This window comes from Lissotriton vulgaris, chromosome 6 (assembly GCF_964263255.1).
Source record: "Lissotriton vulgaris chromosome 6, aLisVul1.2, whole genome shotgun sequence".
Lineage (NCBI taxonomy): Eukaryota > Metazoa > Chordata > Amphibia > Caudata > Salamandridae > Lissotriton > Lissotriton vulgaris.
The window spans coordinates 88865400-88890675 of record NC_141694.1 but is presented as its reverse complement, the minus strand read 5'-3'; the positions used below and the strand labels follow the sequence as shown (position 1 = coordinate 88890675).

The window sequence follows — 25276 nt, the reverse complement described above, 5'->3', positions numbered from 1 at the left end:
AGATGGGAAATTGGGGGCCCCAAATTATGAGCATTACTATGCAGCTGCGCAACTTCAATGGCCGATGAGCTAGCTAGTGAGTGCCCATGTGACAGAAATGCCTAGTTGGGCAATGCCATTGAGACGCAAAGCCATTTTAGAATGGCTGTGGGGTTCCACAACTCTGATTCCGAGGAAACAAGGTAATATACGGATGATGGCAGCTAGACACAGCTGGCTGCGCTATGTAGTACCTAAAAGTCAAACAATGCCTTATGCACATATACTACAGCTGGAGGCAGGGCTTTAAGTGGGCCGGGTCTCAAGGGGTCTGAGCACCGGCAGTTTTTTAAAGGGGGCCTCGAAACGGGTCTCTATCGGCCTCTGTTTTGAGCCCTGGCACACGTGGTCCTTTTTTTCCGGATTGCAGAGACAGCAGTTTGCTATCACTGCAGTCCAGGAAAAAGTGCCAGGCTGCAAAACAGCCCGATTGAGACCCATTTCGAGACAGCAGGCACATCCATGTGCGCTGCTCACCGCTCACTTCTCACTAGTGAAAAAGTTATGTCATGACATCAGGCAAGGTGAGTGTTGTGGGGAAGGGAAATCCTTAAAAGAGTCATTTTCTTTCTGGATTTCCCTTCTCTTTCTGAAAAAACAAGAGCAGCAACATTGTGGTAGGATCACCAGGGCTTCAAGTGGAAGTTTTTTCAATAATATGTGTAACAAGTCATAGTTGCAGCTTATTTATCTTATACAACTAATAACCATTGACAAAGCCAATAGTCCTTACTTGTTGTAGGTGTGATTTTTAGCGTGTTTTAAAGACACGCCCCTAATAACACTGGCCACGCCCCTTTGAGAGACCCCCCAGTTTTTTAATCCCACTTAAAGCCCTGGCTGGAGGGACTGCTGGGCTTGATCACCTGCCATGACCGACCGGAACTAGAACCCTATGCAGCGTGGGGATTGGATACCTGGGGTGATCTATTTATAAATCCACAGCTGCCGAGTCTAGAAGAACTACTGGAGAGCTTTGGTATCCTTCAGAGTTCTTTTTTGCTCTATGCGCTACTGAAACGGCAATTCCTCCCGACATGGGGAGACATGAAAAGGGAGCCACATACATCGCAGGTGTTGCAGAACCTGCTTACACATTGGAAGGGCAGACAAGCGGTGACAGCATTCAACACTTCTCTTAATCCCGCATCTGTCCTCCTACTGGCTCCAGTCTAGGCATGTTGGGACACTGAGCTGGCAGTCACTATAACCGATAAACAGTGGACGCAGTGCACCGGGTATCCTAAAATAGTATCCACAAACGCCAAACTCAAATACACACAGTGTCATTATTTACACCATACGTATTTAACACTGCACAGACTGGCTCGTATGTACCTCAGGTCGGTTGATGCCCTCGTTGCTTAGGGTCGGGTTCCACCAAATGGTATGGACATGCCCTTGTTTGGGGGCGTATTGGAATGAAATTGCAGAGACACTGGGAGGGGCAACTGATACACAGATACCTGTGGAGGGCCTGCATTTTCTACTTGGCGTCACAAAGAGCAATATGAAGCGAAAAAACTTGAACAAATTCCTATACCTACCACTGACCCCAGCAAAGCTATGTCCTGGAAGTCTAAAACAGCACCCGATATGCGTATCTGGATGCTAGATCGCCGCAGGGCACTGGTGGTCGTATACATGGTACAGGGTGTGTCGGCGTCCCGTGACCACCCTCAGGCCCATCCTATGCCATGGCAAGAATATTTGTCCTGTATTGAAGGCAGAATGAATGTGTCTGCCCCTCACAAGTTTAAGAGAATACAGATATGAGCAACCCAAATGCTTCCGTATGGCGCTTGGCACCTTCCCTGTTCCCACCCTCCCTTCCCTTCCCCTTCTTTTTCACGTAGTTCATTAAGAGCACACACTTACACACAGCACGTACCTCATGCACGATTTGCATTATGGACCATGTGTGGGCCATTTGAGATTATACAGGTTTCTTTTTCTGTGTCATGTTCTTTATTCTTCCGATGAGTTTATTGCGTTTTCGATTGGTGTGCAAATAAGTAGACAAGGACGGTCTATTATATTCTTCGCTGTGTATAAAGTGGATAACATATAAAGATATATCTAGAAAGTTTGCGCTCTCCTCTTGTCACCGGCATACAGAGTAGCCCGACTCCACACTAACTGTCACGTTGGGAAAGATCACTGTATAATATTGTTAATGATGACAGCAACTTGGACAATGCTCAAATCTAAGGGGGGACAATTAAAGACTATTTTTAAAAAAAAAGGAAAAAAAGAAAGGGAACAACCTTGACCGTAAAAACTAGCCTGCAGTGCGGGGATGATGGGTGGGTTAGTAAGGAATCTACGGCTAGATACTGTCTCCACCAGATAAGGCACTACCGAAGATAAGCAACTTGTCTATCTGATGGAGACATCTAGCCGCAGGTTTTTTACCTCTGAATAGATACCCAAGCAATATCATCCCTGGAGGATGTACTGCAGACAGGTTTCAGACTAGAAAGTCCTGCAGGACCGAACAGGCAAAATGGCCGTCCCTGAAGACCGGAGTGTCCAGGCAGTAATGTTCGGTAAACGTGTGCAGGGATGCCCATGTTGCAGTCTGACACACTTCCAGGATTGGGACTCCACGTGCTAACGCGGCCTTAGCTCGGGTGGAATTAGCTCGTAAGCTTTTATGAGGCTACTTCTTTGCCAGAGTGTAGCAAATCTTGATGCAGAAGATTACCATAGGGAGATGGTCCTCTTCTGCACCGCCCACCCTCCTTTGCCCCAACGTAACCCACAAAGAGTTGATCGTCCACCCAGAATAGTTTTGTGAATCAAGGTAGAATGACAACGCTTTTTTTGGGTCCAGATGGTGGAGTAGTGTGAGAAAGTGCCCTCTTTCTGCATGGTTGCCCCCACTACTTTTTAACTGAATTGATGATGTACTCTGTCTGAGTGTGCCCTGGGTTCCTGCAAATCAGTTACCCAGGGCCTATGTTCTTTCCCTGAAACTGCATTGAAGCCTAAATCCAATTGGCATCTCTGGCCACAGGTCAGACACTGGTATGAGGTACCACAGGTACCCAGAGCACTGTGACCACAGAAGGCCTCTAAGGGCTGCAGCACTTATTGTGCCACCCTTAGACGTCCAGTACCCTGACACGCACACACTGCCTTTGCAGGCTGCGTGTCTTGGTGCTGAACAAAGTGAGGAGTCGACAACCCAGTGTGCCATGCCTACAACCCACTGCCCTGGCATAGATCAGTCACCCCTCTAGCTGAGTGCACTATACCAGTGGTGAGGGTACAGGTGACTGCAAAACTCCACTATTCCCATTAGCTTGCTCACCGTCCTCCATGTCAGAACTTGCCCCTTCCGGTAATGACGTGTTTCCTTCGGGATCGCCAAAGTTCTCTTCCTTCTGGGGAACACTTTGGCCTGTATGGTGTCTATCTCTGCCTCTAAGAAGATCTTGATTTTGCTCTGGCTCTGTTGACTATTTCTCCCAATAAATCGAGAAGCCCAGCCCTGTCACGGTTAGTATGACAAGCGGGATGTGTAGTTTGCATTGATGGTACGAACTTGCCTTTACGAGCCAGTCGTCGAGACAGAGGTATATGTGTATCCCTTGCCTTCGGAGGTGTGCTGCTACCGCTGCTAGGCATTTTGTTAACACCCTTGGTACGGATTTCAGGCCGAATGCCCGTACAGTGAACTGGTAGTGGCTTTGGTTGATCACAAACCTTAGTAGGCACTTGTATTTGTGGTTGAAGGTGATGTGTAAGTATGCATCCTTTAAATCTATAGTAGCCATGAAGTCTCCTTGCTGTATTTGTGGTATTACCGCTTGTAGGGAGGTCATCTTGAATTTTTGAGTGCTTATGAATCTGTTCAGGAACCTTAGATCTAGGATAGGTCTTAGTGTTTCGTCCACCTGTGGCACCAAGAAGTAAGTTGAGTAACACCCCTTGTTTCTTTGGTTTTGCAGTACCACTTCTATTGCCTCCCTGCTGAGCAATTCTTGCGCCTCTAGCTGCAAGAGCGAGAGCTCCTTTGCATATTAGGGTGTACAGGGGTGGGAGCAGGAGGTATAGAAGGAACGGAGTCTGAAACCTTGAGTAACGATTTTAACCCCTTCGATGCTCATGACGAGCTCCGCTCGTCATGAGGCACAGTTGAGCTGTGCTGATGACTAGCTGAGCTCGTCATGAACAATGGTAAATCTGCAAATGCAGCACCGGGGAGGGGGGGAACCTCTAGCAGCCAAGGTGTTAAGGAGGGTTTTATTTTCATATAAGCTTTTCTTCTTCTACTAGAGGGTCTTATTCTGGCAAACTCGTCCGGCTCCGTTCTTACACCCTTGGGGAAAGCTGGGAGTTCCAGGATGGTTTGGCAATGCTGGGGAGATGTTTCAGCCAGACCGGTGTTTTCTGTACAAGCCTCAGTATGTGTCGGGACCGTAAAGAAAGGAAAAGAAAAGCAATCACTGGTATGTTTGGAGCAGGGTACTCTGGGCCGGGAGTGAGGGAAACTAAGTGCGCAGTGTATATACAACAGCTGTTACAGTGCCGATAGTGCTCGTGAGGGAAAAGGTACTGGGAAACTGTACATGTATTTACACAGGCTTTCAGTCGGTAGGCTGGCCACTCCGTCCCACCCAACCCGCAACTCTGCCCCGTACCTTTGTTAGCCACGCTCCTGCCGCGGGAGCGTGGCGGGGCGATTCGCAGAGACGTTGGCCTCCTGGCTTGATGTCCACAGCTGGGCTCGTCTGGGCTTCCTCTTCTTCTCCGCGACTCCTCAAATCCACTCTTCCTCTCCACTCCGTAACACCTTCTTCCTCCAGGGAAACGCCGTCCGTCGTCTTCCGGGATCCTCCTCCTTTTGGCTCCGTGACGTTCAAGATGGGCGGAGCTACGTCTTCCTGAAAGGTGGACTTAAAGGCGCCTTGTTATATTTCGTCCTTGTAATTCCAACGGTGTTCCGTGTCAGATAGTAGCCACTCCTCTGGGTCAGGGAAGTTAGGCTGTTGAAAGGGGTGTCAAGGGAACAGCTGACCACCAGTCTTGGGTGTTACCATGTTCTTCACAGGAGCGTCCCGCCCAGTCACATAGGGGTTTGGCTCCAAGAGCTAGATATCCCCCTAGGGGTTCCAATCCTATACTTTGTGGTTTAAGGCAAGGGCACCCTAGCTGAAATTGCTTTCATATTAGACACCATTTGAAAATAACATCCACTACATAGGAAATCCAGTGTTCTGAATCAGTAGGTTTCCATCAAGAAAATTGGAAATGTAGGCACCATGAGGTTCACCATCCTAAACATGTGGTTGAGAACCCTAGTAAGGGGCGGCATTCCTCTGTTCCGTTTGATATCACTAGTGCCCGTGCCCACCAGTCAACCATTTTTCCATTCCAATACTGGCCCGCCTTCCGTATTGGTTGCATCTTCAACAGACAGGAGATGACCTCTCACCAACCTCATGTGAGTTCCATCATAAGAAGGGCAACAATTCACGGCATTAGAGTTTCCCCAGACAAGAAACACACAGATGTTGTTTGGGACTGCCAGCCTGTTGGCTGTTACCGGTGTGTGGCTTGATACTAGGAAGCAGCATGTGTGGCAGAGGGAGCCAAAGAAATTAGTTTTAAAGCCAATTATGATTGAAAAAATGAACTCACGTCATTTCAGGAACTGTAGCAGGACCTGCATCCTGTATGGGAAGCAGAAACAAAGCATACAGATCGAGCTGGGGAGAAAACTATGCACAAACGGACGTTTGTACAACAGATTTTTCACGTAAATATTTCAAAGTGACAGCATTCATTTTGAGAAACTTCCCAGGGCTGTCTCTCGCAAGCAATTCTAAATTAAGTAGGAAACAAAGCAAACAGCTGGGCAGAGAAAAATACTTCATTCAGAACTTTAGCTAAGCCTGCAAGGTTTGACGATATTTTGCTTGTATGAAAAAGTTGTGCATATGGTTTCCAGCATCCCATGTGTTTCCTAGTGCTTTCAAGAAGATGCATCTTTGCTGCACAAATTCCTCTACCATGAAGTCTCAAACATGGCACATACTTTTTTTGTTATACTATGCATGTCAATGGCATCAAATATCCAATTCACACTGCATAAAATACAACTTTTGCATATACTCTGAAATGTTTTTCTTTCTCATTAATAATAAACAATTCTGAAATTATATCGTGAAAAGGAAAGGGACAGACTTTAGGAAGTACTGCTATTGACTAGAATCCAATGAATTTCAGAGCACCAAAAATTGTACATACCTGTTTTTTGGCAACAGCATCTAATTCTGACAGCAATTTTGGCCACTCATCTGGCCAATCATGTTTTATCATCTCCACCACAACACGAGCAAAGCCTTCTTTAATTTCATTTTTCTCTAGCGTAATGTGTTTGGTTCCCTGTGATGGAGAAAGACATCTATGAAAGGGTCAACAGGCAACTAGTACAAAACAATGCTATGCAAGTGATGGAGCGGGTTAATGAACAATATTTTGTTCAGGCTTGTGAAGTCAGACTTCCATAATGTTTTAATAAAACGAATATGTTCGCTGCATGTTATTAAATCAACCTAGAATAAACTGTGCAACATGAACACATGGGACTAACATTATGCTTATTTGTGCACAATGCAAAAGAAATAATACAATAATTATTGTCTATTGTCTTTGTCGTATACTAACTGCTGCTGTCAAAAATAATAGCATGTGCTTTTAAATGTGTTTTTGTCTTGTCTTTTCTGTGACAAATGCAGTTCAAGATCAGATTGGTATATCAAAGGTAATATATGCTGCTTAAATGTGCTTTTGCTAGGTAACATAATTAATGGGTTAACATTTAGCAAAGGGGGTGGGTAACAGAACAAATGTCAATTCTTTATTTAATTGAGGTTTTGTGTTTGTTTAAATAATAGTTTTCCAAATGAAGCTTAGAGTTGGCTGCAGAAAAATAATGCATTCTAAAAAAGTGACGCAAGAAAAAGTGGCGCAGTAAATTGACGCTTTCTGAAAAGAGGCCTGCTGATGAAAAGCCACAAGAGAAAACTTATTTTGAAAAATATAAGAAGCCTATAAACTTTTATTGTGAAAAGAACCGCCAAAGGCGACCCTGTGGAGAGGTTTGCTATTGTGCTACGGGAAGCTCAGAACGGACGGGCTCAAGGCCAGGATGTGAGTTGTGGCATTTTTGTCCACTACATGAACATCTTTGCTACAAAATGTAGCAGCCTAAGGAAGTGCCGTTCAGTGAAAAAGCCCGGACCTGAGGTGGAAGATGTCACAATTTACTGTGGCATGAGGTGGTTCAGCCAATGGGGAGCCAGAATTCAGCTGTTGGAATGTGAAAATAGTTAGTTTAGCCTTAGTTTTAGGGTATAAGAATAGGCTCAAGGAGCAGACTTTTTCATACGCTTCTTGATTCCAGAGGGTCGTGTTCTGCTGATCGACGAACGCACGTAAGGAAAGGAGACTTTTAAAGACTTGGTTTTCAGGCGATGAGGGTAGAGTCAGGGGATTCGTTAGGGTTTGTAAATGCTCTTTTACACTTATTTCTGTTAATGAATAATATTTCTTGAATCAAGCTCTCTTTATAAATGCTGAACAAACCTTTCTTTAATGACATTTTCTAATACTTGTTTAATAAAGTTCCAAAACCTAAGTTTTCATGAATATGTTTGAATAAACTTACTAAATGACAAGCTGGTCTTGTTTATTGTAGATAGTTTAAACAACATATTAGATTCATTCGCCCCATGATTCAGCTGCTCTGTTATTTTTATGGGCCTGGTATTGATTGGTAAGTTTGGTGGTAGATGGTGACATCATTTTTGCAGAATTTTGGTAGGAGCGCTGGATCACAAGGAACAAATGAAAAACGTACTATACAAAAACCCAACAACCACACAAAACACTGCAAACACAGTACTGGCCATTTGCCACCACCACTCCAGCCTCTACATAAAGTTACTGTACATGTACAGCAGTGTCCTCCTGCTCACTTAGAGATTTTACTTCCAACCTCAACTTGCTGTGCATTCGCACAGACAGACACTTTCCCGGTACTCACGTTGCTAATCAAGCCCATCACATTTATCTTCAGTAACTTTTTTTCATTCTCCGACATTTCTGCCCAGCGTACCCTAAGAAAAGAGAGACAACTGATTACTATCTGCAGACATTCACCAAATACTTTCCAAAACACAAAGGCAAACAAGTTTATACTACTATTTCAAAGACACTTGCAAAATAGTTGTAGTGGAGAAAGGGGTGGGTGCCTTATTATATGGAGTGCACAATAGATCTTACAGTAAAGTGAATGATTGACATTGCACGTACTGGAAGAGATTTAGCACAACTAGAAAATGTTGGTCAAACTCCACTAATAGTGGAAACATGAATCTCTCACACTGGTCTTTGCTGGGACCATCTTTAACAATGGGTGCAGACCCCAATAGCACTTAGAAGAGCTAAGTTCCAGATCACACTGTGATATTCTACAGATTAATAAGCTATAGAATAAATCCATACTATGAAAAACAGTGGTTTCTTCGGAATCAGTTCAACAATAATTAGCATTTTAAGGGCCCAGCAGTAACCACCCCAATTGCAACAAATGGAAAGAAAAACTAGATATAGAGTAACCACATGTATAAAATTCAGAATAAGCTATATATAGATTTGTCACAACTATTATTATTATTAACATTTATAGAGCGCCTGGCTACCCCTTAGGCATCCCCGCGCTATGGACAGGTAAAGCATTAGCACAAGAGACAACCTCATTGAGGCAGTCTCTGGAAGAGAGTCTTCAGCTGTTTCCGGAAGGATAGATGGTTAACAGTTGAGCGCAGGTGAGCCGGAAGAGTATTCCATAATTTAGCTGCCTTATAGGAGAACATACGGTCCGCTGATTGTGCGCTCTTGATTTAAGGAATAACAACCAGACATCGGTTGGCTGACCGGAGACAACTTGTTGGATGGTAGAAGGTTATGAGAGAATGGTTTATCTTAGGACTTGTCCCCAAAGGATTTTATGTGCTATGCACAAAGCTTTAAAATGAATCCATTCTGCAATTGGCAGCCAGTGGAGTTCTCTCAAAGCTGGCTTGACGGAGTGGCGGTAGGGGGTGCACCACCTGCAGCTTCCCTATTGTGGCCTTTGTGGTCCCTAAGTAAAGGGAGTTCCCATAATCTAATTGCGAGAGCACCAGTGCCTGTACAATGACTCTACATGCTTGTAGTGGTAGTAATGTCACAGCGGTTGTATGTTCGCAGGCATTCACAAGCGCACGAGGGGCCAGTGAAGCTGCGCGCGCAGTCACCCGCGGAGCTAACAGGCAATCCGTAGACAGGTGAGAGGCAGAGTGGCCGGCCGGAGGCAGTCAGCCAACCGGACATGCATACTTACAAGTGCACAGACCACTCCTCCTCCCCCCCTCCCATGGCCCGGCCTCCCGCCCCTCCTTGCACATGCTTGCTCAGAGGCAGCAGCTAAACAAGCATTTACAATGCAATGGTTTCGCCTTTGGAAAAGTTAGAGCTATTGGCATTGTAAATGACAAAATTTGTATTTATGTGTTGGTTTTGAAAATGGATAAATAAATGACATTGTCATTTACATTGCCATTAGCTTAATCTCGGCAGTTCCTCTGCAGTGCCTAGCACTCCCTATTCCCTCTGCACTCCCTATTCCCTCTGCACTCTCACTACTCTGCACTCTCACTACTCTGCACTCTCACTACTCTGCACTCTCACTACTCTGCACTCTCACTACTCTGCACTCTCACTACTCTGCACTCTGCACTCTGCACTCAGATCCGTTACAATTAAAATAAAATAAAACAATGTGTAAAAGATTTATATGAAGTAATCTTCCTCGAGTTTTTCTAGCACCCGATTCTCTCCCTTCCTTCCCCCTTCTAGCTCCCCACCTCACCTTCTGCCCACACTTTTTCAGATAATGCTGTGAATGGGTGCAAGTATTTATTTTACTTAATGCAGTTTTATATAGCGTAAACTTTTCTAGCACCCGATTCTCTCCCTTCCTTCCCCCTTCTTGCTCCCCACCCCACCTCACCCTAATCAGGGCATATTACTGCAGAGACACCATTTGTACACAAACATAGCACCCCACTGCCCTCTATGGAAGTACCACCGTAAAAGTGAGAATTTTCCGGCAGATTAAAGATGAGACATATGAACCCCCATACCGATTATTTTAATGTTTCCATCTCATTTGGCCTTGCTTGTGTGAAGGTACGTTGAGTGGAGTAAAGTGATCTATAGTTACTAAGGCGACATTCCATACGATTAATTTATACGGCTCAAAGAAAACTATTATTGTGCCAGCAGAACAGCTTTATACTGTAACCACTACATCAAGCCCAAGGAGAAAGCAGATCAGCAATGAAGCAGAAGGTAAATTGTTGGAGCAGTGCAAACCTAAAACCATCTTAGTACAGGATGAGTTGTGAACGTAAGTGTGGCAGAAGCAACTAAAAATAAGTACTGTCAACACCAATAGGTCTGGCTTAAATGAGCCAATACAGGCCCGAACAAACACAGTTTGCATGCGTTGCATACACAAATGCTATTCAGCACATTAAAGCTAGTCCTTCTGGATTTGCCAATACTGGAACAAAACAAAGGATGGCTTTCTGCATATAGCGCACACCGGAGATAGCAATGATTTAATATACTTTTCAGTATTTGCACTTTTCTGATGCCTCGTGCATCCCAATGGAAGCACTTTCTAGAGTGGAATGCAGCAGGACACAGACAATGGCATGTGGTGAGAAAAACACTTGTAGTAGATCAATACAAAGCTACGTATATTTTTAACAATATGGCTATGCAGCCAGAATCACTAACAAAATTCAATCAATACCACTAATTCATGCATCCTTTCCAACATTACAGGGGAGCCATTTGCTCCCGATATGTGAAATGCACTTATCATAGGCTCCAATTTCAGAAACAGCTGTGGGATGGACGTGTCCAACCTGCCAAAGTCAATCAGCCCAGTGAATGAAGTATCAAGAACAATGCCATATTGGTGTGAACAGCCCCTGACTGCACTCATGCCTAGTCTTCACAGGCACGATCGCGCAAGTGCGACTCTACAAATATACGAGTGCCTTTTCTTTTTTTAATTTACCAATCCGAAAATGGTCTTGAGATTAAAACAAAAATAAATAGTGAGCAAGTGAACTTACACACACACTCATTTATATCACAGCACTTTGGTGAAAGGAACTGAAGCACACACGGGTGGAGGAGCAACACGGAGCACAATGGAGAGCAACAAAATGCGCAGGGGAAAGAAGTACAAGCGACAGAGCAACAGAATGGCATGGTGGGTGCATACTTACAGATGGAAGAACAAAATACAGAGCAGAGAGAAGCACGAGTGAGAACAAAAAACATGCGCTATCACGGGGTTCTTAATAAAAAAAAAAAATTTAAGTAGCTCCCTAAAAGCTAGCAGTGAAGGACACGCACAAGTTACGCTTAGGGGAAAGGACAATGCAAGCTATCGAATAGAAGGCAAACGAGTGTGAACATAAAGTCAACCGGTGATGGGCAACAGGTGGGCTTTCAAAGTTCTTGGTAATCTGACAATAGGTCTTTTTCAGACAGCTGGTGCTGTCTTGTAGGCTCGACCGAAGATAATGCGCGGTGTTGGGACAGCTGATTGCAGCTTACAATGCAGCATGGAAAATGAAGTCTGGCTCCAAGGTACGGAGGACTATAGCCTCCAAGAAAATAGTATTTTAGCAAGTTGCACCCCCTATTCAAGTGCTGTGTGCACATATGCAGCTCTATATTTTGGCATAGGGTGTGGGGAAAAAGGAGGGGTGTTCGCACTGTTGTTGAAGCAAATCTATCTCCTGCTCTCGATTCCGACATATAGGATCACTTACCAGGAATAAGCACAACAAGCACACCATCGTGGTTCATGGACCATGGGGAGGCAGGGTGTCCCACCATTCTTGACAGGGCCGGTAGATTAAGTCGTTGATTGGGCGGGGGAAGCCTTCAGAGCTGAATGGGCTACCAAGACCCCCAACTAATTAGGAACTCTTAGTGAAGGACTGCTTCAAACTATTTTCCCCCATGAACGATTCTCGTCCGACTCAACGATGCACAATGTCACCGATTATATTTCACTAGGAGGCAGGTACGGATCTGCAGGTAGCCCGTCTAAGTACACTGCAATGACGACTATCCGTTTCTCTCTCTCGTCATAGAGGACTAGAGCTCGCTCACCATCGTGAGACTCAGGCCTGAAATTAATTACTAATCACGGTACTTAATAGGCAGGTCAAACATTTTATATACGCCATGAAGGATTGCTAAGTTCCCCATCCAATTCTTCCATGTTAAAACTGGCAGTTCCTCGAAAATATGAACGGGAAAGGTGGCGCTGTCAGGCACCCAGGAGGAGATAACTCACCGTCAAGCAGGTCTAGGGGAGGCATTTTTTCAGGTGGATCACTTACCGTTAATGAATCCTTCCTGTTAAAAGCTGTGTGGTATTTAAGAAGAAAGGTGGTCACTTACCACCAGATGATGTCATGCGTGTCATTTCCAGAAAGTGGGCACATTATGAGCTCACCAGGGAGTCACTCACAGTCAGGTAGGTCCTCCATACACTCGAAAGTTATCTCGAACTGGAAAGGGTTGGCGAAAGGACACGGGTTATCCAGCACCACTACGTTCTGGATCTGTACCTTGGCCATGACCGGAAAATGAACAAGTGTTCTAGCGCGGGAAACTCCTACTGATGCCCGCGCAGAGCTAAGTAACTGCACTAATGTTGCACATATTTGACCCGGTATAAATCTGCCAGGAACAACACGGTATTCTGGGCGCGTTAATCTGTGACCAGCAACGCAATTAACAACCAGGCTACGAGAACAGAGAAAGAATCTTCACCGCGCGCCAAAACCCCGAATACAAATAACAAAACAAGCACCTACGGGCACACGGACAGCGGGAGGGGGGGCGGGAACGGACAGTGGGGGCTGGAACGGGGACACGGACCGCGGGAGGGGGGGGCTGGAATGGGAAGTCGGACAGCGGGAGGGGGGTGCGGGAACGAACGGGCACACGGAAAGCACTCACTCGGACCTGGACTTCCTCCGGCGGCGGAATGACAAAATAAACATGGACGAACAAAAATATAAACCCCGCCTACCGCCGCGCTGAGGTCCGAAAAGGGGCCGGATGAGAAAAGTTCTCAGGAACGCCCACGAGTCGCCTCGCAGAATGACGGACGCCTCTGTTTTCCAATGGCTAGCATCCATTTATGGAGCTAGCCAATGGGAAACAGAGGCGGGACTTTTGTCCATACTGCAAAACAAAAGTTTTCGCCTGCGCAAAACGCTGCTTGCGCAGCTTTTGGCAGGCAAAACCTAAAAATAGAATGATAGGAAGATACTGCTTTACTGCTGAGGAGCCGCCGCTGTACAGTACAGTGCAGAGTGGATTGTAAATGTCACCAGAAATAAAAGACAAAATTACAAAAGTTACTATTATGTATTTATTTATATAACTTGTGCATTTTGGGGTAGTTATGTTAGAAAAGCTGTTTCTTGAAAGCGTTGCTAACATTGGACATTGATTGTTATGAGCAGGTTTATGGATTTTTTCACTTTTCATGAATAAGTTTTAGATTAAAATTGTACAGTGACTGCAGTGTTTACCTCGTACTTATGGATTTACGGTTTTTGCCATATAATTTGCAGCATAAATTGTATCATTCCACATAATGGAGGAAAATAATACCACCAGAAAATGTGCGGCATCATTTACATTTTTGACAAATAATTCTGATTTAGTGACATCATTTGGCCCCCCATGCGTCAAAATCCTAGTGGGACTGACAAAGCGAAGGCAAAGATCTGCAGAGGGATTGGGAGCCATCACTGTGATAACCCCAAATGGACACAGAATTTAACCTATTTTGAATAATTCATGGCTTGCTGTGAAATACGTGTTTTTATACCACTGTATTTTATGCCATAAAAGCACCTAAACCGGTATATATACATACACTTGAGCATTAGTTTCCCAAGAGCCAGCAAATAAAAGGCTGGAACCTATTTCAGATTCCCAAATGTTTTGTTTGTGCGAGTTTTTTTTAATAATGGACCTCTATACGAAGGTTTAGACATGGCAAAGTCAACACTAGAGATGGACCTAACTTGCATCCTTTGCTGTAGCGTAATTACTGCAAAATTATGTGAGGTGCCGCATAATTACATGAGAAGAGTATTTTGGCACTTAGCTCTAATTTCTTAGTGCTAAAATGCCTTTGGATTTACAATATGGACCCGAGAATGTATTTTAAGGCAACAGTCCATTAATAGCAGTGACATTTTTAGGAGGGCGATTTTTTACCCCCAAGTTACTCCCAGCATTTAGCTCTATTTTTTAAGTGCAAAATGAACCCTTTGTCCAAAGTGGAAGTGAGGATGTATCTTAATGTAAGAAAATAGCACTAAATGCAAAACAGCTAGAACAGAAGTACGCTAAACTCTTCGTTTCTTTACCTATTCCCCCCAAATTACTCTTAATTAGGCAAGATGGCATAATTGTGAAGTTATTGGCGATTCCGTGTCACAGATTAATGCAGAATTACCAAAATTACTCCAATTACTCTGACACAATTAAACTTATTCCAAGGCCTGATCTGGGTTTCTGTCAGCAAATCGTGCATTCAGGGATATTTATTTTTGTATTTCGTTTCTTTGTAATTGAAGTAACCCACACCGTTTACTTACCATTTCTAGATCCCAGATTCACGGAGGACCTTTCGGTCCTGAGTTCTTGCCAAGTAATGGTGCTTTGTGAAAAGAAATCCCAGGGATGGAAATATGGTGAGAAGAAGTGAGTCAATGATACTTTGGCACCACAAAAAGCACTGCAGCGTCTCTGGTAGTCCTCATTCAAAGCTGTGATACGAGTAAAGTTGGGCTTTCTTTGTAACAGTTTTGTTTCATTTGCCCTTTTAAAAGACCCTTATGTGAGAACGGAGGCATCTGAGAATTATAAGGTTCATAATCACGCAGGCCAGACTCATTGCTCGATACCCGGGAGGACCACTATGCGTCCAGAAGAGCTGGAGGCGTGCCAATTTTCAGGATAATCCCTATGTAAAGTATGTTAATGTAGATTAATTGTAAGTAAATATTTCCCATGTGGATTTCCTTAAAATCAAGCACCCAGACTCGTGGCGTAACCTGAATGCAAGCACACAACACTACCCAGGTCATTTAAAAAATGACCATTTGAAGCTGGAAGGGGTGGTTTCCTGCTGCGCACTTTTTTTTTTTTAAATTTTTGAAACCTTTATTGTGCAACACAAGCATACAGATACGGGCCCACAACCATGCAGGCCGGCCTCGAAAGCAATTGGGAGCACAAAAAGTAAGGATAGGTCAGCCCAGCAGTCCCAAAAACGAAAAGCAGCCAATGTCCAGAGCTCGACATATGAGAAGAGGGACCGCCGGGTAAGGAGGAATGAGGTTGAGTTTTAAATTTTATAAAAAGGAAGGATCAGGCGCATACAATCCACCGACAGTACATTACAAGCAATGAACCCAGCATGTTGGCTACCGAACGGAGGATAATAATCAGCAAATAGCACACAGTAACACTAATCAGGATGATAGCACAGTCCAACGATACATACCGGCCATTGCCCGACCCACGGACATGGAACATCTAAACCCGCTAAGGCACAGGACCATCAGCAGAAAAAGGGAGCAACTCTATACCCAGGAGCCATACAAACCCGAAAAGAAGAAAAAGTAAAAAAGACAAGGATGAAAAGACCGGAGGAGGGCCAATCAAGTATATCCAAAACTACTAGCAAATATTACTCTGGCCGCCCTTACCCCGACCCCGCAACCAATACAATACCAATGTGCAATATCCCCGGCAGTCCATCAGCATCCCAGCAATACAAGAAAAACAGTCCTGACTCAGGAGGGGACACCCTCAACCTTGTCCCCTACGGTGCGGTGTAACGACGCAATCCAGCTGCACGATAGACATCTTGGAAGGAGGGACTGAACAAAGGGACCACAGCAGAATGAGAGGACTGCCACCAAAGTCCATCCGAGACATAGCCATGTGGTCCGCAATTGTAGAAGAAGATCCATAGCGCGACAGTGGTCCACCAAAAGCAGCTAGTCCACACGGTAGCAACCGCTCCAGGATGAGAAAATGAGTTCCGCCAGTAGTCCACGAGGAAGCCGCCAGTCATGGTGTCCAGCGACGTCTCCCAAGCCAGACCATCGCCCCAGCAACTTCGGGCCCCTTTAAGGGTGCTTCTGCCAGTACCTCAGCAATGACGGGGTCTCGCAACCACAACGGTTCAATGGCGACCAGGGCGAATGAATCAGAGGAATCAGCTACGGGGTGTGGCGCAGTGTCCCGCTCGCGGTCAGGCTGGGGGGTTGCAAGCAGAGTAGCCTCCAGCCGAGCCCCCAATTCACAAGCAGCAGTACACATGGCGGACCTGAAATCATCTAGGGCGCCCAATATGTCACCAAGCTCCAGTGGCGCCTCAAAGAACAAGGACGCAGCTCCTTCCTGTACTTGGGGTAGGCAGACGAGGGGCTGTCCCGATATCCGATCGCCATCACCCTCAGCAATCCTTCGAGCACCCTGCCGGTTCGTGGCACAATGAAAACAGTCTGGGGGCACAGGGGCAGTGTTTTCCATCCCGGCGCAATGTTAAAGTGGCTTGAGCAGACGCCCGCGTCCGCACCAGCAGCCCTGGGTCCACGCTTGTAGGAGCCGGTGGCAGGCAGGAAGATGGCGCCCACATCGGCGCTAGGGGAGACAATGTTGCATAGGAGCCGTCCCAGGACTGGAGAGTGGATACAATGTGTCTCCGGTAGCGGCGGTGCCCAGAGTCTATAAAGCGGCGGAGCCAAATGCAGCGGTTTCAGCGCAGCAGACAAGGTACAGCAGCCGGCTCCGTCCAGCCTGTAATGGCCGCCGTCTTTGTGTGCAGGGCCTGTCGCTTCCGCAGAACAAAGACTCGGACTGAGCCGCTCGGCGTCTGGAGAAGGTGAGGGCGTTCCGGGGCTTCCACTGCCGGGATCAAGTAGAAAAGCACATCGGCATGACCGGGTTCGCCTCCCGGTTCCGCTGATGTAACGCAGTGCGAGGATAAAAAGCAGGATGATGCGGAAAACGGGAGATTGGCGAAAGGGTCAGCGGAGCCGAGGAGTCAGGCGGCCATCGTGGTTGCGAGCCAGGCTCCTCCTGCTGCGCACTCTTAATAAAGATCAAATTCCTTGAATTTACTGTTCATGGATTGATGTTGGCGTTATTGCTACTGCTCTTGGTGATAGAAGACAAAACACCTTTAAAAGTATCCACAATTTTAATGATCTGTGACACACATGGGAACCTCTTAGATCAAGCATTGGCAAAGCCAATAGATCTAGCTACCTTTTGGCTGATCAATGCGTGTTTTATGATGTTTTTATTTTTGGGTAGATGCTGGGCACTCGCCAACATCAAAAAACACAAAACGGATAAAAGCAAAAACAATACTTCAGTCTCAAAAAGCACACATTTTCATAGTAGTCTTGGACACTAAATAAAACAACTTTGTGTGTAGACGTGCTCATTGCGAAAGAGCTGAACGCCATCACGCACAGTGAGTTTAGCCAATGGTTGAAGATGACTCGCCTACTGCTGCATGCTGTAGTGAGCAGAAGAAAATGTGAATGACGCAGAAACTGGCCAAAGAATGAAGAGGGCTGGATGAATATATATATATATATATATATATATATATATATATATATATATATATATATATATATATATATATATATATATATATATATATATATATATATATATATATATATATATATATATATATATATATATATATTTTTACCAGCCCTAAAAATTAGACAGTGAAAGGTTTTTATTTCCAAGCAAAGATCCCAAATGTCACTCTTGCCTGTGTTACACCGAGTGTAAAGAAGGAGCCTGAGAGAAAGGAGACTGGGGGGATATTTCAAGCAGACATACGGACAGGATATTAGTGAGAAAAGCGACAGCTTCTCTTACTCAAGAGGGTGGGGGGTGGGGCAAGACTGCCCGTGTTGCACAGAGTGTAAACAAGGAGTCTGCAAGAGAAATGGGACTGAGGGGGGGTAGAAGGCAGGGTTCAAGCAGGCATACAGACATTGTAATGAGAGACAAGAGACAGCCTTTCTCACTCAAAGGGGGGCAGAGACAGCTTTTGTTACACCGAATGTGACGGAGTCAGAGTGAGAGGGTTTAAGCAGACATACGGATATGATATTTGTAAGATAGACTGAAGGATGGCCGGTGTGAGATTTTAGGGACGTTGAGGTCTGTGAGACAGAGAGACTCACCCACCTCTGGTCACAGACACGGGTGAGACAGAGAGGCTTACAGAACGGGGGTATGTGAGGGACGTACAATAAAATGGTCTATTTTACAATCAATCTAGAGAGAGAAACATATGGTGAGTCTGTGTAAAACCGGGACAAAGGCAGGGTTAACCCCGAAGAGGAGGGGTATTTGCATGCAGTTAAAGTAGCTTAGACAGGACGTAGAGGTCTTTCTATAACACATGACCATATCACACAGGGTGGGGGTCTGTAAAAGACATGGATTTAATCTTAGTTACAAAGAATGGGAGGGGTCTGTGAAATGTGGGTCACACCAGAGAGTCTGTGAAAGATGGAAGATATTGTTTCTTAACTGTTGGTGTAGTTTTGCAGCTTGAAGACTTTCTGGAGTCATTATGCTGTGCATTATTCCGCCATTTAGTGGTTGGGTCCGGAATTGTAGGCTTTTTTTCTCTTTTTTTCGTGGCTCAGGTGGGTGTCGACATACCACCATTTGGTGTCCTTCGTGACGTCAACGCGCTTCCTCCGGAAGCTCCCACCTTTGGTCGCCATCTTCAGATTCTTTTTTCCGCTGTTGGGTCTGGATCGTTACAGAAGAGCTCCAGAGTTTTTGGAGAAAGAAAAAACGGGAAGAGAAGAAAATCAACGAAATACTAACTTTTCAAGACATCCAACTACAGGTCAGGTAACTGGGACGACAAGGGAGAAGGTTTTTCACCGAGATCTCAACCTTCAACGGAGAATGCACTCTCAGGGGGCTCCCTGGGCGCCGGAATGGACACAACACCTTTCAAGTTTTGCACCAATTGTCACCATAAATACGCACAGAAGGACCAGCATCCAGTCTACAACCTCCGCCTGCCGCTCGACCACAACAGCTAGGACTGCAACACGTGTTTGGCGTTCACTCCCAAGACCCTCAAGAGTAAGAGAGAGGCAGAGAAGGGGGAACCACACCATGCAGGGGCCACCTCTATCGCTGCCAGACTTGGGCCTCTCCAGTGGAGAGGAAGACAACATCGCCGAGGGACCAGAGGACTGCACAGTCGTCGAGGTCCCGAAGAAGACGTCGAACGCGGTAAGAGAGTAGTCGACCCCCAGACACTCGAGCGACACTCATAGGACTGAAGCAAAGTCCTCGAAGGGAACATTGCCGCCGAAACTCTCAGCATAAGCAACAGCACCCAAGGACAAGCAGCCCAGAGGATCTTTCGAAAAAGACTCCCAGACGGTGAAAGCCCTCGAAAAAATCAAGGTTGTTATGTTATTAAGACTTGTAGAGCGCGCGATTACCCTAGTGTGTCCTGGCGCTAAAGGATAAAGGTTGAAGGATGCCCTCTAAAAGGACACCTTGGCCCCGAGGAAAGAAGGCCTACAACTACGTTGAACTCTTAGCGAAGCGCGCAAACTCGCCGTCGAAAAGGCCGGCGAGATGGAAAGGAAGAAGGAGGTTCAAGGCAGAAATGGCGAGCATCCTGCAGCAAAAAAAGCACTTCGACGAAAGTATGAGCCAGTACACCACGCCGCCGGAGCCTGCGCTCAAAGGCGAAAGAGACGACGAGGACGCCGAACCACCGAAAACGCCTGAACCGGTCAAGGAACAGGAGGAAGAAGTCTATTATTTCAAGGGGGAAGATGACGAGGATCAACTGACCTACCGGGACTCGACATCCTCGGAGGCCCAAGACTTTGAGTGGAAAGACCTCAACGCCGAATTGGTGGAAGAAGGAGTAGACACCTACCGTTCGAGTCCTTCACCGGCAGACATAGGAATCTACAATATGGTCGTCCAAAAGGCTGCACAGACTTATGGGGTGAAACTGGAGGAGGAGAAGCCCAAGGCATGTTTCCTCCTGGAAACTCTGCTGCCTCAACAAACAAGGACATAATTTGTAGATGGGTTGCACACCTTATCTGTATCGTGTAAACCATTCTCATCATTTGATCTCCCAAAGCGTGCTCAGTGGTAACGTGCCCAGCCCCAGTGACACGTGCTATGTAACATCCCAACTGTGGGACATAGGGTCATGCCCCAAAACCATGGCACATTAGCTGCTACTTATGAAGTAATTATCGTTCATTTTTTCACCATTTTTTAACCTTTTCACTCTATATTCTCGTATTTTCATCATTTCTGTTGATCAACAGATTTTAGTCCGTGTGCAAGGAAATGCCAATTTCCTGAGTTTCTCATATTTCTGATGGGCCATCCGAACCTCTTCTTTCAAAAATACGTGCTGAAGCAGATTTCATCCAAAAAGCAGTTTATTAACAACCCAATGCATTTCGGGCCTCGTAGGGCCCTTCGTCAGGGAAACTGGAAAATTAATGAAACAGGTGTTGTAATACACTGCGCCACTGTACATATTAATTCAATATTCATTAGTTATTTACTCATTCAATATAATAATAATAAAACAATACAATTATGTGCGCTGCTGAAACTGGACATATTAACTAATCCTATCATGGTTAGCTTGCTCCTGGTCAGATTTATGTGTTAGCAACTACGTTCACCAAATCGCCTCTTAACCCATAACTGTACGAGTACTATATTCTCCTCCTGCTTTTCATGTTTTGGGCCCATATGCTAAGTTTCGTACAACATTCCTAATTTAACGCTTATCCCTCGACTTTCGGTGATACAAAATGATTCCAAACAGGCATCCCGCCCTCCATCCTTCCTAATTACATCGTGCGTATGACTTTGTTTAAACACTCAGCAGTGTTGACTAAACTTCACATCCTCCTGCTGAGGGTAATTTCGTGAGCTGCGATGTATACTTTTAACAAAGTTAAACTGCACGTGTATTCTCAACCTGTCAACCTAAGTGCCATCCAAATTACTCCCCACGTACCTGCTAACTCTGGAATTAATAAGTACAGTGGCGCAGTGTATTACAACACCCGTTTCATTAATTTTCCAGTTACCACTGACGAAGGGCCCTACGAGGCCCGAAATGCATTGGGTTGTTAATAAACTGCTTTTTGGATGAAATCTGCTTCAGCACGTATTTTTGAAAGAAGAGGTTCGGATGGCCCATCAGAAATATGAGAAACTCAGGAAATTGGCATTTCCTTGCACGCGGACTAAAATCTGTTGATCAACATAAATGATGAAAATACGAGAATATAGAGTGAAAAGGTTAAAATATGGTGAAAAATGAACGATAATTACTACATAAGAAGCAGCTAATGTGCCATGGTTTTGGGGCATCACCATATGTCTCACAGTTGCGATGTCAACAAACTAGGAGCCAGTTCCTGCCCATGCTCCCTAGTCTGCTGGTCCAGGGAAGGGATGCCTTCAAAGAACCAGCAGTATGCAAAGCAGTGATTCCAAGAACGGAGAAAAAGCATAAGCATTCCTCAAATGACCCTGCATACATCCAGGAGTCAGTGCCAGCCGATTCCATAATCACAGCAACGGCTAGGAAGAGGGCCAATGTACCCACGAATGCCGGACCACCTCCAGACAAGGAGTGTAGAAGGATGGACCTAGTGGGGAGGAAAGTGGAGCAGAGTGCGGCAATTCAATGGCGCATCACAAACTCCAACGCACCAATCAACAAGCACGCATACCAGCACTGGGAGGAAGTGGGGCAACTCCTAAAGCATCCACCAGACCAGTACCAAAGGGCAGCTCACCTGGTAGAAGAGGACAAAAACATGGTGAATACATGTTTAAAATCGGCCTTGGATGCTGCGGACACGTCCAGCAGACAGATGATGATCGGAGTTACCGAGAGAAGATACGCATGGCTTAGAATTTTAGGCTTCAAGCCAGAGGTGCAGAAAAACATCCTGAACACACCCTTTCACAGAGAGCAACTGTTTGGCACATCAGTTGATGACAAAGTAAGCCAGCTCAAAAAGGACAACGAGACAGCAAGGTCCATGGGAGCGCTGCAGTTCAGAGGGATGAGAAGGGGTACACCCGGGAGAAGGCAAGGTGGTAGGGGAGGCAACGTGCCTACTACATTGCACCAAACGTTCCAACAAAGCTATCAAGGAAACAACCAAGGCCAGCAACAATAGGGACAGCAGCACTGGCAGTACTAGCGCCGGGGCCAGTCCTTTCGAGGGCGCACAAACAAACGAGGGCAAACTAGGAGAGGAGGCCTGCAGCCTACCCCCAAGTGACTTCGCCAAAAATCAGGCACCCACCCTAGCAACACCTTGGGTTGGGCAAAAGGACATGCACAAAAACAAAAACTGGGCGTTACACAATAAACAGTACCTCGAAAACACAACACCAGTAGGAGGCAGAAAAAAAGACTTTATCCATGAATGGAGGAAAGTCACAACAGACAAATCGATACTGAACATTCTACAATACGGATACTGCATAGAGCTAGAAAAACAACCTCCAAACAGGAAACCAAGAAACAAGGCACACTCAGCAAAGGAACTTTCGCTCTTGCGACTAGAAGCGCAGGAACTGCTCAGCAAGAAGGCGATAGTGGTAGTCCCGCACAACCAAAGGAACAAGGGGGTTTACTCCACTTACTTCCTCGTGCCAAAGGTGGACGAAACACTAAGACCTATCCTATATCCAAGGTTCTTGAACAAATTCATAAGGACTCAAAGATTCAAAATGATTTCCCTGCAAGAGGTAATACCACAAATACAACAAGGGGATTATATGGGAACTATATATTTAAAGGACGCGTACTTGCACATCCCCATCAACCAAAAGCACAAATGTCTACTAAGGTTTGTGATCAACCAAACTCACTACCAGTTCACAGTACTGGCATTCAGACTCAAATCCGCAGCAAGGGTGTTTACAAAGTGCCTAGCAGCAGTCGCAGCACACCTAGGAAGACAAGGAATACATGTATACCCCTATCTCGACGACTGGCTCAAAAAGGCAAGTTTGGACAGTCACTGCAAACACATCCAGCAGGTCGTACAAACACGGACTCAACTAGGTTTCTCAATACATTGGGAAAAATCGTCAACCGAGCTGGAGCAGATGAAGATATTCTTAGGGGCAGAAATCGACACCATACAGGCCAAAGTGTTTTTCAGCAGGAAGAGAACATTGGCGATACTGAAGGAAACACGTCTTTACCGCAAGGGGCAGGTTCTGACAGTGAGCAAGCTAATGGGAATGATGTTGTCATGTATATGAGACCATTCCAGGAATGGATTCAGCAGCAATGGTGACAGGCAACAGGGAGTTGGGAAGGTCTAGAAGTGGTCACACACGCAGTGAATCAGGAAATAGCGTGGTGGAACAAGGAAAATATATTCGCAGGGGAAACAATTCACACAACCAACTACAACAGTGACCATCACAACAAACACCTCTAAGCTGGGGTGGGGTGCACACATTAACAAACTCAAGGTGAGGGGGCTATGGTCGCAGCAGGATGCGGTCAAGCACATCAACTACCTTGAACTAAAAACTGCGTTCCTAGCCTTAATAGCCTTTCAGAAGGAGCTGTTCGGAAACAGGGTGTTGATCCAAACGGACAACACAACCTCCAGAAAGATTCACGCTGCAAAACTATGCAAGACAGGAGGTGGGGGGGGGGGGGGGGTTGGGCTGTGAGGGGAGGTCCTGCTTTGTCACAAGGAAGGGGACAGGTGTGCAAGACGGAACCGGGCTGGTTTACACAGGGACAGGACGGTGTTGGTCTGTGAGATACACAGAGCAGACCCTTTATTAGACACCTGGGTATGATCTGTGCGACTTATAGCTTGTCGGGGTTACACAGGAGAGTAGGTGTCTGTGTAACACAGAGCCAGGCTGGGATACTTGGGTGGGCAGAGGTGTTGGTGTCTGTGAGAGAACCAGAGGCAAGCTGAGTTAGACGGGAGGGTCTGTGTGATAGACCCCTCCCGTGTAAGCTGGCTTGGTTCTATCAGACACCCAGCCAAGCTGGTTGTTACCCAGTAGGGCAAAGAGTCTGGTTTAAATAGAGCTCGGTCGTGGTTAAACAGAAGGTGGGGGGCCTGTGTGAAAGAGAGGGTGAATCTGTTCTGTCTGCACAAACCCACGGAGGAGGGCTGTGGGCCACAGACGCGGAGAAAAACGACATGTGAGGCAGAGGGCAGACTCGGAGGGGTCTGTAAGATGCAGCTGGGCTACACACACCCACGGAGATCACTGAGCCACAGAGCCAGGCTGGCATGTCCATAGAGAGAGAAACACCGCAGGGGAGATGTCTGGCCGAGAGAGGAACTAGGCTGGCATGTACACAGGGAGAAACACCACAGGGAGGTGCATGTGCATGTTCATAGAGAGAAACACCATACGGAGGGGTCTGCACGAGACAGAGCCAGGCTGGCATGTACACAGAGAGAAACACGACAGAGGAGGTGTCTGCGCGAGACAGAGCCAGGGTGGCATGTACACAGAGAGAAACACCACAGGAGAGGGGTCTGTGTGAGTCAGAGGAGCCAGGCTGGCATATTCATAGAGAGGAACAGCATAGGGAGGGGTCCGCATGAGACAGAGCCAGGGTGGCAAGTAGACAGAGAAGCAATTTAGGGAGGGGTCTGCGCGAGATAGAGCCAGGCTGGCATGTGCACAGAGAGAAATACCATAGGGGAGTGGCCTGTGCGAGTCAGAGGAGCCAGGCTGGCATGTTCATAGAGAGAAACAGCATAGGGAGGGGTCTGCCCGGGACAGAGCCAGGATGGCATGTGCACAGAGAGAAACAACATGTGAGGCAAAGGGCAGGCTTGGAGGGAAGGGTTCTTTGAGACACACTCCTAGCCGGCCCGAGCTGCATTACACAGGGAGAGAAGGGATCAGTGCGCCACGGAGCCCCGCTGGGCTGCGCACACCCAAGGATAAGACCTTACCAGTG

The 25276-nt window shown here is 46.1% G+C and overlaps 1 protein-coding gene across 1 annotated transcript in view; it reads right to left on the bottom strand.

The window, feature by feature from the left end:
- The window catches only part of LOC147706847 (exportin-5-like), a 2027127-nt gene that overhangs the window by 1949429 nt on the left and 52422 nt on the right, over positions 1-25276 (bottom strand). Inside the window, exons 3-4 of the mRNA XM_086926003.1 lie at positions 8099-8171; positions 6298-6435 (exon numbers count right to left, since the gene is read on the bottom strand). Coding sequence (XP_086782129.1) covers positions 6298-6435; positions 8099-8171 — 211 coding nt within the window. The remainder of the gene's footprint in view (positions 1-6297; positions 6436-8098; positions 8172-25276) is intronic.